At 44.4% G+C, this 13,739-nt stretch overlaps 1 protein-coding gene across 2 annotated transcripts in view; it reads left to right on the plus strand.

Annotated features, from left to right (window-relative positions):
* EVC (EvC ciliary complex subunit 1) overlaps positions 1-13,739 on the plus strand; it is a 181,743-nt gene that overhangs the window by 31,462 nt on the left and 136,542 nt on the right. For both annotated transcript variants that reach the window (XM_063923425.1, XM_063923416.1), the window contains exon 4: positions 4,446-4,678. In XM_063923425.1, the coding sequence (XP_063779495.1) occupies positions 4,446-4,678 (233 nt within the window). The remainder of the gene's footprint in view (positions 1-4,445; positions 4,679-13,739) is intronic.

Consider the following 13,739-nt stretch of genomic DNA (forward strand, 5'->3'; position numbering starts at 1 on the left):
AAGCAGACTATTGCTCGTTGGATTTGTAGTACAATTCAGCTTGCACATTCTGTGGCAGGCCTGCCACAGCCAAAATCTGTAAAAGCCCATTCCACAAGGAAGGTGGGCTCATCTTGGGCGGCTGCCCGAGGGGTCTCGGCGTTACAACTTTGCCGATCAGCTACTTGGTCAGGGGCAAACACGTTTGCTAAATTCTACAAATTTGATACCCTGGCTGAGGAGGACCTGGAGTTCTCTCATTCGGTGCTGCAGAGTCATCCGCACTCTCCCGCCCGTTTGGGAGCTTTGGTATAATCCCCATGGTCCTTACGGAGTTCCCAGCATCCACTAGGACGTCAGAGAAAATAAGAATTTACTTACCGATAATTCTATTTCTCGTAGTCCGTAGTGGATGCTGGGCGCCCATCCCAAATGCGGATTGTCTGCAATACTTGTACATAGTTATTGTTACAAAAATCGGGTTATTATTGTTGTGAGCCATCTTTCCAGAGGCTCCTCTGTTATCATGCTGTTAACTGGGTTCAGATCACAGGTTGTACAGTGTGATTGGTGTGGCTGGTATGAGTCTTACCCGGGATTCAAAATCCTTCCTTGTTGTGTACGCTCGTCCGGGCACAGTATCCTAACTGAGGCTTGGAGGAGGGTCATAGGGGGAGGAGCCAGTGCACACCAGGTAGTCCTAAAGCTTTACTTTTGTGCCCAGTCTCCTGCGGAGCCGCTATTCCCATGGTCCTTACGGAGTTCCCAGCATCCACTACGGACTACGAGAAATAGAATTATCGGTAAGTAATTTCTTATTTTTTTCATCAATAGTTTTTATTGAAAACAAGTTTTCTTTTTGCAAGGGGAAGTGGTACAGAAAGAAAGAAGGAAGGGGCGGGAGGGGGGGGGGATATACAAAGAACCAAGGAAACGGGATGTAAACATGGAAATATCAAAATTGTCAGTAGTTAGATATAACAATCCAATATAGATACAATAGGAAAAATACAAAGTCATCTTGGAAAAAGATACAGATAAAGATAAACACGGGTCAAACATGAAAACATATCAATAAACAGATAATCAATAATAGACACAGGGCTAGTAAGGCACAGCCGGTGCACAGACCGGAAGTATAAGCCGAGTCAGTTAGGGGGAAGGCGAAACACCCCCTCCAGCAGTGACGTAGTCATGCCATGCTCTCCATTTCACCATTGGGGAGGAGGCCGCAGAAGAGTAAGGCATGAACTCAGTTTCCATAGTAAAATGGAATTGAATTTTGTTGGTGACTAGTGATAGAGGAGGGGGAGAAGCTTGTTTCCAACTTTGGGCCAATGCAGCCCTGGCAGCTATACAAATATGCCCCACCAGATGTCTCTGAAGAGGTGGTATCTCAGCAGGAAAAATGTGGAGCAGGGCCATGGCCGGAGAGGGGGTGAAGGACAGGTGTAAGACTGAATTAATCAAAGCAAATATCTCGCTCCAGAAATGTCGAAGGGAAGGACAGGACCAGAAAATATGGAAAATATGGCCTATTTCCCCACAGTTACGCCAGCAATATTTGGAACAAGACTGCCAGAATGAGTGTAGCCTATCCGGTGTTAAATATAGTCTATTAAGGAGTTTTATATGCTCTCCGTGTGATTCAAGCACTTGGACATTCATTAAGAAGAAATAAAAATTTGTTCGCATTGGGCTTCAGATAGGGGAAGATCCAAGTCTTGTTCCCATTTCAGCTGCGCATTAGACTTAGTAGTAGTAAGCAAGCTGATAAGCGTCCTGTACCAAAACGAGATGTCCCCTCTAGAGTCACACAGAGATACACGTGTTAAGACAACCTGGGATAACGGGTTCGGGGGAGCCACCTGTCTAGGCAAACCTTTGTACCAGTGGTGAATTTGGAAATAATGCAATAATTCTCCACTGGGGAGATTATATCGAGACTGGAGTTGAGAAAACAATAGCATAACATTACCATCCATAAGGTCCCCCAAGTCAGTCAAACCACAAACAAACCAGGTAGAGAGATTTAAATTGGGGATTCATTTAGCTATGGCTCGTAGTGAGATAGTAGAATATGGAAATTGATGTCCAGGCAGGCGAGTCACCAATTTATCCCAGATTTGTAAAGATGTTCTAGTGGCGGGGAGGAGGGAAAATAAGCGGGGTCTAGAGTTTGGGTGTATCTTAAAAAGGTCTTCTAAGGGAAGGTCCAAACTCCCAGTACGTTCAAGAGATACCCATCCCACTACAGGCGCCCCACTCAACCAGTATTTAAGCTGGGCCAGCACCCATGCCTCCTGGTAAAGGACCAGGTCGGGCATATCTAGCCCTCCCTTTCTCCGAGGGAGAATCATTTTGGACCGAGCCAATCGGGGTGGCCGTGCCTTCCAGACATAGCGTAGCATTATAGCACGACATCTATCAAGGTACGTTTTAGGGAAAAGAAAAGGTATGGTTTGGTATAAGTACATGAGTTTAGGTAAGAGAGTAATTTTGAAGGCTGCTAGGCGGCCAATCCACGAAATATCATAGGATAGCCAGGACTTAGTCAGGTCTAAAAACTATTAATGAGTGGAGGTAAGTTAACATCAAAAACAGAGGCCGTAGAAGGTGGAATTTGGATCCCTAAATACTGAATTAAAGCCGAACGCCAGTTATATGGATAGTGTGATTGAAGGGTGGACACTATGGGAGCTGGGATATTAATGGGGAGAGCATCTGTCTTTGTTGTATTAATTTTATAAAAGGAAGCTTCACTATACTGTCCCAAGATAGCATGCAAACAAGGAAGGGAGGATAGCGGGTCCGTGACAAACAGAAGGACGTCGTCCGCAAAGAGGCACAACTTGTGAGTAGTAGTGCCAATAGTCACCCCCGGGAAGCCCCCAGACATCCTAATCTTCTCAGCAAGGGGTTCTATGCTCAACGTAAATATTAAGGGTGATAGAGGGCAACCCTGTCGGGTTCCATTCGTAATAGGAAATGTATCGGAGAGGATACCGTTACTAAATTACCCGTGCAGAGGGGGAGCTATATAGAGATAAAACCGAAGAAAGAATATGGCCACTAAAACCAAACTTGTCTAGAACCGAGGACATATATTGCCAGTTCAGTCTATCAAACGCCTTCTCTGCATCTAAAGAGAGCAGGAGAAGGCCAGTGTTAGAGGGAACAATATCAATCAAGTCAAAAACCCTACGGGTATCGGCAGCACTACCACATAATGGAATATACACCCCAAGGGAGATGTAGTAGAAAAAGCTGGAGGAGAGCGCCAGGCAGATATCACTGGTCCTGGTCTAGCTCAGGGTTCAGTTTCAGCCTCAGAAGGGGACAGAGCTGCAGAGATGCACAGACTGAAGAATCCAAAATGGGCGCTGGCTGTGAATGTCTACTTCCCAGCTGGAGACAGGGGTGGATCCCAGGCACACAGGAGTAAAAGCACAAGGGCCCGCGGGTCCTCGGCCTCTGGGAGCCCCCCAGGAGCCTGCAGGGAGAGGTAGGAGCCGTCCGACGGAGCCACGTCCCGTTTTCCCGGGTCCCGGAAGTCCAGCCCCGGTAGGCTTGAAAATTTAGTCCCCGGCTTCAGGGCAGAAGGTAGGCCGCAATCTGCAGGAGCCTCCAGGAGTGCTCCCCGATTCCGCGGACCTCACAAACCGGCCAGCGCACAGCAGCAGGAGTGGGGGAGAGGGCACCAGGCTGAAAGGAGCAGAGATGGATGTGCAGGGAGGGAGAGAAGTGCCAGAAATCCTGGAGCTCTGCTGAAACACTTCCACTCACAGCAGCAACTAGGCCACTCCCCCCACCATGTACCTTTTACACCCGTCCTCCAATACGCACAAACATACGCCATCTAGAACACGTATCTAGGGATGTGTCCATGCCTTGCTGTGTCATGTGTGCTGGGATGTATAGCACATATGTGTACATACTTTACTCCACTAATGGTTGGCCACTCTCTTGCCACCTGGAAGGGGCAGAAAGACAAGGATATGCCCCCATTTAGATAAGTGTATTTTGTACCCTTGCACAGGATGGAAATATGCATATTTATGCCACAAAAATGGACTTGTAGCCAACTCTCCATAAGGCGCACTGTGCAGATGTATTAAGTCTGGAGAGTGATAAAGCAGTGATAAGTGGAAGGTGATAACGCACCAGCCAATCAGCTCCTGTCAATTTACATATTGGAGCTGATTGGCTGGTGCGTTATCACCTTACAATTATCACTGCTTTATCACTTCTCCAGGCTTAATACATTGCCCCATTGTATGTAACACACTGAAATAGGGATTTGCTGCATGTTTATGGAAGTCTTCACAGAAATGGCAATAAGACGCAGTGAGGGGATAGAAGATATATTCACGAGTCTCACGTCCAGCGTTTCTTCCCATTCATATATTGCTATCTGACTATTTGCTGTCAACAGTAACCATGGCTTTCCCTATTTGTGGTTCCAGCCTCTTGCAGATGGAGCATCAAACCCGTCATTGCACGAGAACAGCAAGCGGACACGGTTGCCTAACCAGATGTTTGAGGACTCAGCGGGGAGCAGCATGGAATCCCTGAGCCAGCCGGAGAAGGAGGATGGCAGTTCCTCCACCACCATACATTCTAATACAAGCCTGGATAGATTCTATGAGAGAACGTTTCCCCGGGTCAGCAGCTTCCCAGAGGTCCTAATATGTAATAGGTAACAAAAACAAAAATGATCGTAACATTAAGTGAAGACTTTTAAATTAAATGCTAAAAGCCCAAAATTTTGGATGTGGTCATCACTATCCACAGTAAATATGACAGTGCCTTGATCCCGACTTGTGTGTAATGCTATTTGTAGCATTTGACCCATGCGGGTGTTATAATATTAAACATGCTGCTTACTGCCATGTTTATAACACCCACACCTCTACAATACTGCATCATACACGTGTACATAAATCCTTGTTTATGACAAAAGGCACACTGTCCTAACCTCACCAGTATAATTAACTATTGATTTAAGAACGGGCGAAGCACGCCATTACGGGGGCTTCTTCCTCACTAAGCCAGCACACTAATCAACGCCATTTTCTCCTCACAAGAGAAACGCTGGTCCTCCCTTCATTACTGACATATATCAGGGTGCAAAGAAGGGGTGGTGGGGGGGGGGCGATGTATATGATGTTTGTATTATGTATAAAAGCGCTGCAGGTCTGTTTTCAATGTTAGGTTTTACAGATGGGTGTGCTTGGCGCTGGGGTGTGAGCTGGATTTTCCTTTCTGTGTCCATCTGACAGAGGTCTGGTCCCTATAAGTCCCAGTGTTTCTGGGAGTGTGTGTGGGACATGTCTGAGGCAGGGAGTTCCTCCCTGGAGGAAGCCATTTTAGGGACACAGAGTTGTAAGGTGCGATGCTACCGGTACACCAAGAACCTGCATGGGTGAAGAAATACGTGGTAGTATGCATCATATCAAAGATTAGATAAGGCTATATCTAATGCTGCATGCTGGATATGTAGAAGATGTGTTTTGTCAGCATTCTGTTCTTCCATCTGCAGGCGACCCTCTCTGGGTCACATAAAGTCCATTTACAAATGTTATGACTACTGCTACCGACACGGACTCTGAGTACTGTGTTGCCGATAGGGATTCCAGGGAAATAGATCAAATAAGACTCCCTCCCACGAGCTTAATATTTTCTTTCCCAGCAGTCGCCCCCTGTCTTAGATAGTGCACTGTCTATGGTGACAAAGAAGGTAATTCTTCCTGCACCTGACACGGCTTCACTAAAAGAGCCGGCTATCCGAAATGTAAAAACTATGTTAAAATCCATTTATGTTTTAAAGAGTGCACTGCTCAGGCCCACTATTGCTTGCGCGTGGGTGTCTCGCATTATAAATAAAAAAAATAAAAAAATGGTTAAAGAGTGTGTCATCAGAAATAGACACGATTGATAAAGATGAGATACTCCCTAAGTTAGGAAAGATCAAAGACGCTGCCGCATATATGCTAGGAGTAATGAAAGATATTGGACTTTTGAGTTCACAAGCCGATACCAGGGCAGTATCGGCTCGGGGGCGTTGGGGATTCGCCAGTGGAACGCGGATGCAGATTCCAAGAGAAATATGGAGGATCTCCTATACAAGAAAATAGATATAGAAATATACACTTGGCGCTGTCACCTACAATGTGAACAGCCGCTAGTCTCGGGACACTGATCCCAGTTATCCCAAAAGTTAAAGAAACCAAACAAAGAATGAGACAGCGCTATTCACGTTGTATAAAAAGTAACCTTTACTTTATATTTTATGCAAAGTACATATATAAATCTTACACATATAAATAGCACACTATGATACCGGCCAGTATCAATTTATCTAAAATATACAATGTATTAAGACCAATTCCACATTAAGAAAAATTATCCAATTTTATCCAGCTGAAATAACCGATATCTTGTAACTCTATAGATCTCTTAATGAGACTCTAAGATAAGATAATCTATACTCTTGATATAGCATAATATGCGTGATTAGTAAGCAGGTAAGTCTTTCAGAAGCTCCACATGCAGATGTTAATCAAGCAAATCAGATTTTGAAACAAATAGATATGTCCATTAGTTCAAGCAAACTGTTTGTTAGTGCACTATAATTGTAATTAATGATGCAGCTGTTAGTTAAAATCAGCTGTTATTTCTTTTAGTCAAGTAGATGTATAGATATAAACTTCTGTTAGGTTAAATACCGTCCATAGATCATACCAAGCTCAATATTATGATGTTGAACATTTATCGCTGTTTAAATGCAGTTAGCTGTCATGCTAAAAAGCAAATGAATATAAGAATCTAAAAACTGAAAATCCACACTTCACCACGAGTACAATGTGCTATGTACTCTATTTGATACCTCTCCTCACAGTGCTTGTGGGTGAAGCAGCCTCTCCAGCAATAGGCAATGGTGACTGGGGTCCGTGTCCCCCTCTCCGGTGTGTAGTTTAACTCCTTAGTGCAGCATATCCTGATGCCCACTTCAAACAGCCGCCGCGTGCAGCGTGATAGCGGTCACAGGGAATCCCGGCTCTCCTTAGCACAGCCTGTGCTGATCGTGGCGCTTCCGTCAGCCGCAGCAGCAGCAGCAAAACGTGTTGTGGTTTTATCCACAGAGTGTTCCAAACGCGTTTCTCCGCCTACCCTCCAGCTTCGGCGGCTTCCTCAGTGTTGAATATTTCTCCTTCCTCCTTCTGACCTTAAATACCGGAATTCCGGGTTTGCGCATGCGCAATCGCACATGCGATCCAAGCCTCATTTTTATTAGTATTGAATTCTCTAGTATTTCTTTTTCCAGGCCTCACTTTTAATTAGAATATAGCTAATGATTATGACTCCTTATATATAGATATAGTTCATATATATATGTACACATGTCTATACTAGTACTTAATAATCATTGACCTATTGACTTAATGAGGGACGCAGGTTCGGAGTTCAGGACTGGGTCCTGGTAACCACGGATACAAGTCTCCGAGGCTGAGGAGCTATCACTCAAGGAAAAGCTTCCACGGAAAATGCTAAAGTCAGGAAGCCTGCCTTCGCATGAACATGCTGGAATTGAGAGCCATTTACAAAGGTCTTCAACAAGCGGTACATCTTCTTCAAGATCATCCCGTGCAGATCCAGTTGGATAATGTAACAGCAAGGCGGAACGAAAAGCAGAGCGGAAATGGCAGAGGTGACGAAGGTCCTCCTCTGGGCAGGAAAACATGTAAGGGCTCTGTCGGTAATTTTCATTCCAGGAGTGGACAACTGGGAAGCAGACTCCTCAGCAGACACGATCTCCAGCCGAGAGAGTGGAACTTCCACCAAGAAGGCTTCGCAGAGGTGACAAGTCTTTGCGGAGTTTCTCAAATAGACATGATGACATCTCGTCTCAACGAGAAGCTTCAGAAATGTTGTTCCTGGTCAAAAGACCCTCAGACAATAGCAATAGATGCACTGGTAACCCAGTGGCTATTCCGGTCAGTGTATGTATTCCCTACACTTCCACTGTTCCCAAAAGTTCTCGAGATCATAAGAAGAACGAGGTTTCGGGAAAAATTTCATTGCTCAGACTGGTCAATGAGAGCTGGGTGCCCAGTTTAAAAAAAAAAAAAAAAAAGGATCCTGGGCCTCTTCCTCTTCGCGAGGACCTACTACAGTAGGTGCCGTGCGTATACCTGGACTTACCGCGGCTACGTTTGATGGCATGGCTGTTGAGAGCCGGTTTCTAGCCCGAAAGGGTATTCCCAAGTGAGTCATACCCACTCTTATTCAGGCCAGGAAAGGAGTAACGTCTAAACGTTACCACAGTCTCTGGTGAAAATAGGTGTCTTGGTGTGAATCCAAGAAAGCTTCAACGGAAGAGTTTCAGTTAGGGTGTTTTCTCCATTTCCTACGGGCTGGAGGGAATGCAGCATGAAATTGGACTCCATTAAGGTCCAGTTTTCAGCATTGGCAATTTTCTTTCGAAAACTATTGGCTTCCCTTCCGGGAGTTCAGTTTTACGTGAAAGGCGTGTTGCGCATCTACCTTCCATTTGTGCCTCCAGTGGCACCTTGGGTTCTTAATGTGGTGTTGCAGTTCCTTCAATCACGTGGTTGAACCTTTACAGAAGGTGAAGTTGCTGTTTCTCACTTGAAAAGCGGTCATCCTGTTGGCCTTGGCATCTGCAAGGCGGGTGTCTGAGTTAGGGGCCTTATCTCACAAGAGCCCTTATTTGAGCTGAATTGAGGACACGTCAACGTTTCTGACGAAGGTGTTGTCCTTTTTTCTGTTGGAACCGACCTATGGTGGTGCCTGTGGCTACTGACGCCTTCGCTGAGTCAAAGTCTCTGGCTATGGTTAGAGCTTTGAAAATGATGTCGCCTGGATAGCTCAGATTAGGAAAACAGAGGCTCTGTTTGTTCTGTATGTTCCCAACAACATTGGGTGTCCTGCTTCCAAGCAGACCATTACGCGCTGGATCTGTAGTGAGATTCAGCATGCTCATTCCACGGCTGGATTGCCGTTACCGAAATCGGTGAAGGCCCATTCTACTAGAAGGGTGGGCTCGTCCTGGGCAGCTGTCCGGGCGGTTCTCGGCATTGCAACTTTGCCGAGCAGCGGTTTGGTCGGGTTCAAACACTTTTGAAATGTTTTACAAGTTTGATACCCTGGCCGCTGAGGACCTCATGTTTGGTCAATCGGTGCTGCAGTCATCCCCACTCTCCCGCCCATTCTAGAGCTTTAGTATAACCCCATGGTTCTTGAAGTGACCCCAGCATCCTCTAGGACGTATGAGAAAATAGGATTTTAATACCTACCGGTAAATCCTTTTCTCTTAGTCCGTAGAGGATGCTGCGTACTGTATCTGCAGTTATTGGTTGTGGTTACACACAGGTTGTGTTACGATTTTTGTCAGCATATTGCTGCAAATTCTTCATGCCGTTGGCTTGTGTTCTGTTGAATGCCACGTTCTGCGACATGCTTGAGGTGTGAGCTGGTAAGATGCTCACCGTGGTTTAACAATAAATCCTTTCCTCGAAATGTCCGTCTCCCTGGGCACAGTTCCTTAAACTGGAGTCTGGAGGAGGGGCATAGAGGGAGGAGCCAGGTCACACCATTTGAAAGTCTTAAAGTGCCCATGTCTCCTGCGGATCCCGTCTATACCCCATGGTTCTTGAAGTGACCCCAGGATCCTCTATGGACTAATAGAAAAGGATTTACCGGTAGGTATTAAAATCCTATGTTTTTTCGTCTGTGCCCAGGGGATTGGCAATGAGGACTATCTCAGTAAATGTTCTTCCTTCCCAGTTACCCCTTTAGTCTTAACTATTGGCTCTAATCGAGGAGTAGTTTGTAGACATATGTTTCTGTTTTGCCTTAAACATTAAAGCAAAACAACGGCTAAGAGTGACAAAGATTATCTGCCACCATAGTGACCTAACCAAGAACCAGTAGAGGAGTAACCGCATCTGCCACAATTAAATAACTGACTTGCTGCAGAACTTTGCCGCTAAAATAATTTTTCTGCCAACAGCACCACATTCAGCCTGTTATGGTGTGTACACACGGTGAGATATTTTCTTACGATTTTGACTATATAGTCAAAATTGTAAGAAACGTTAGTGCAGATCGCAAGGTGAAAGTCACCTTGTGATCCCGATTGGATGCCGATGCGCAAGTCAATTTTGACTATCTCTGTAGAAGAGATAGTCAAAATTGACACTTAGCCAAAATCGGACATAGTCCGTATCGCAAGCACATAATGAGTGTACTTGCGATACTGACTATGTGCCGACCTAACCCATGTCGCATAGTGAGAATCGGGCATAGCCCGAATCTCACCGTGTGTATGGGCCTTAAGACTTACAATAAATGTCCTCTGCCTCTGAGGCAATTTGCCAAACTCTGCTTGCAGCTCAGCGCTCTCTTTGGTGTATACCCTTGTGGATTTAGGGGCAGATGTATTAAGCCTGGAGACGGCTTAAGGACGTGATTAAACCAGTGATATGTGCAAGGTGGTAACTCACCAGCCAATCGGCTCCTAACTGTTAATTTACATATTGGAACTGATTGGATGGTGCATTTATCACCTTGCACATATAAATAAAGGATAATAAATAATAATAATCACTGGTTTATCACTTCCTCGTGCCTTCTCTAGGTTAATACATCTGCCCCTCAATCCTTCAATGCAATGGCATTGGCATATGTAAACCACAAGGCGGTACCAGCAGTGCATTGGCAGTTGTGGAGACAGGATTTTTTCATTGAGTAGAGTGGTTTGCACCAGTAATGTCTGCTTTGTACATCCCAGGAGTAGGGTACTGGAAAGCAGGTTACATCATCGGACAAATCCGTTCATGCAAGGGAATATTTTCACCCAGCTAGTGTCATACTGGAGGCTGACGAGGGACGTGAATTTAATGGCTTCTCGGTTAAACCACAAAGTGCAGTGGTATGAGGCTCAGACCAGGGATACTCCTGTCAGGTCTGGTGGGCGTCTTTAACAGCAGCTTGGCGTTTTCAGCTGTCGTATTCTTCCTGCCAGTTCTTCTGATTCCCCGGTTCTCAAGAAAATCAAGCCACAAAAGACTTTCATCATCCTGGAGGTTCCGGATTAGCCATGGAGAGTTTGGCAGCGGAACCTCTGTGGTGAATTCCTACATACCAAGACCTGCTCAGCCAAGGTACTGGTCTGCTTGCAGTCTTAGGGGTACATTTACTAAGCAGTGATAAGAGCAGAGAAGGGATCCAGTGGAGAAGTTGGCCCATCAACCAATCAGCAGCTCTATATCATTTTATAGTATGCAAATTATAGATGTTACTTCAGTGCTGATTGGTTGCCATGGGCAACTTCTCCACTGGCTCACTTCTCCGCTCTTATCACTGCTTAGTAAATGTACCCCTTAGTCTGGTTGACTTTAATGGCATGGCTGTTGAAACAGTGAGTCACAAGGCTAAGGGGTTTCCTGACCAGTTCATCCAAATGACGATTAAAGCCAGATGACTGATCATAGGCTTTGGAAGATATATATCTCTTGGTGCGAAGAGAGGTAGGTTCATACTTCAGCATGTATTATACCATGTCTTTTGTCTTTTTTGCAGGGTGGACTGCACAAAGGCTTAAATTTGGCTTTGTTAAAGGTACAGATTTAATCTCGGTCAGTTTTCTTTCAGATGTTTGTAATTTATTCCAAACTTTTCTTTAGAGGGTATTACATGTTGACCCCCTTATGTTCTGCAGGTGGCGCCTTGGGCCTTAATTTGGTGTTTGCAGTATTGCAAAAACCTCCTTTTTAGCCTCTTGATGCTGTTGAATTTAAGTATTTGACATTAAAGGTGGCTTTCCTGTTTCTTCTGCAAGATGCTGTTTCATGCCGGTCTCCATATTTGATTTTTCACTTCTGAGGCCCTATGCCACCTTTTCAGCCCAAGGTTTTATCTTGCTTTAAATTAAATCAGGAAATTATTATTCCTGCCTTGTCTCCGGATTGGTGAAAATGAAGACTTTTGTTTGCTGGATGTTGTGCGAGTCTTTTCATTCTGTATCAGGTGCACAAGAGAGGTTCGCCTGTGTCCAAGGTGTCTGTAGCAGAATGGATGACAGTGGCCATATGTGAGATGTACATTTTGGAACGTGTTCCTGTTACAGATTACATTGTAGCTCATCAGACAGGATCTGGCCATCAGACAAGGTCATTGAGTGCTTCTTAGGTGGAGCAGCACCCAAATGTTATAAATGCAATATGTTTGTGGCTAAACACGCTAGCTTTGTACTCTATTATGGATATTCATACCCTCTATAGGGGTAATTTTGGCACTTCCGTGTGGTGAGCAATGCCCCCCAAATTGGATATAAGAGAAAATAGGATTTTTGGTATTCCCTGTTGTCTAGTTTCATTATTCTTTTAACACTATTAATACTGCGTGGTGTTAAGTGATGCTTTGGGACAATGTAAAAATGAGTTAAAAGCACACCCTACCTACAGAAAAATGATGAGGACCAAATGGTCTGTATTTGCGTTTATTATAATATCACACACAGGAATGGATACGTACAAGAGACACATATCGACATCTGGTACCATAAAGTAGACTTTAATACTTTGCAAGAATATGCTCTGTCACCTATGGAAACAATTTAAATAATTATAATTTTTGTAGTTGAGAAGTTCTGATTATTTCTTAGAAATATTTAAAATGCCAGCGTTTATATATGCTGCTGACGCAAGGCGCATCTTATTACTATATACGATAAAAGTGCGCTGTACATCGCAAACACTACATCCCTTAAGAGAAAACAAGCAATCGCACACAGTGGCTGAGGTCCAACGCTCAGAGATGTATATATTTGATAATAAAAGGGTATGCATACAATATAACACATGTACAGTGTATGTATGTATGTGTATATGTATGTGTATATATATATATATATATATATATATATATATATATATATATATATATATATATATATATATATATATATAGGGATACAAATCAGCCGGCACTCATTCGTGTATCCAACAGCTAGCCCCGGTGCCGTAGTGCAGTAAATACATGTAAATCCAAATGCGGAAAAAAGGCACTCCAGAGGCGTAATGAAATCAGCAAAGTTGTATTAAAGTGACGTTTCGGGGATAACCCCTTCCTCAAGACATAACCAACAAGAAAACATAGTGAACTTACCAGTATAAGTACCCCTGGACTAGCGGCATCCTCCTCCGTCTCTTCCGCCGCTTCTTCCGTCTCAGGCCGCAATCGTGATGCACTTCCGGGCTGTAGCTCTGCCTAGGTAGGCATAGCAACCCAGGCCGCTTGCGTTTCATCCCGGGAGGCTCGTGTTAGAGTCCGGACTCGAGCGCTGCGGGTGGTTGGAGGCTAGTGATACCGCATAAGTCCTTACAACATCTATAGAAAAAAACATATACATAAAATCAAATGGCAATGGAGCAACATTAATATGGTTTGAGGGCATCTCTGTCCCGACTAAAAACAAGCTGGGACAGTAATAAACTGATCATATCATAATACATTATAAGGATACAGTAATGGCATTCAAACCTCCAGATCAAAAATTAAGGATATAAGCTCGCTACATCAAACTATTCCAGTTGATTTTGTCATTAAGCCCATTGGGCCACATAGTGTTGAGTCTGAATATCCATCTAGATTCCGCCAGAAGTAAAGCTTTCTGGCGATCACCACCTCGAATAGACAGTGGAATATGGTCAATCATGAAATATTTTAACATG

The sequence above is a fragment of the Pseudophryne corroboree genome, chromosome 1 (assembly GCF_028390025.1).
Source record: "Pseudophryne corroboree isolate aPseCor3 chromosome 1, aPseCor3.hap2, whole genome shotgun sequence".
Classification (NCBI taxonomy): domain Eukaryota; kingdom Metazoa; phylum Chordata; class Amphibia; order Anura; family Myobatrachidae; genus Pseudophryne; species Pseudophryne corroboree.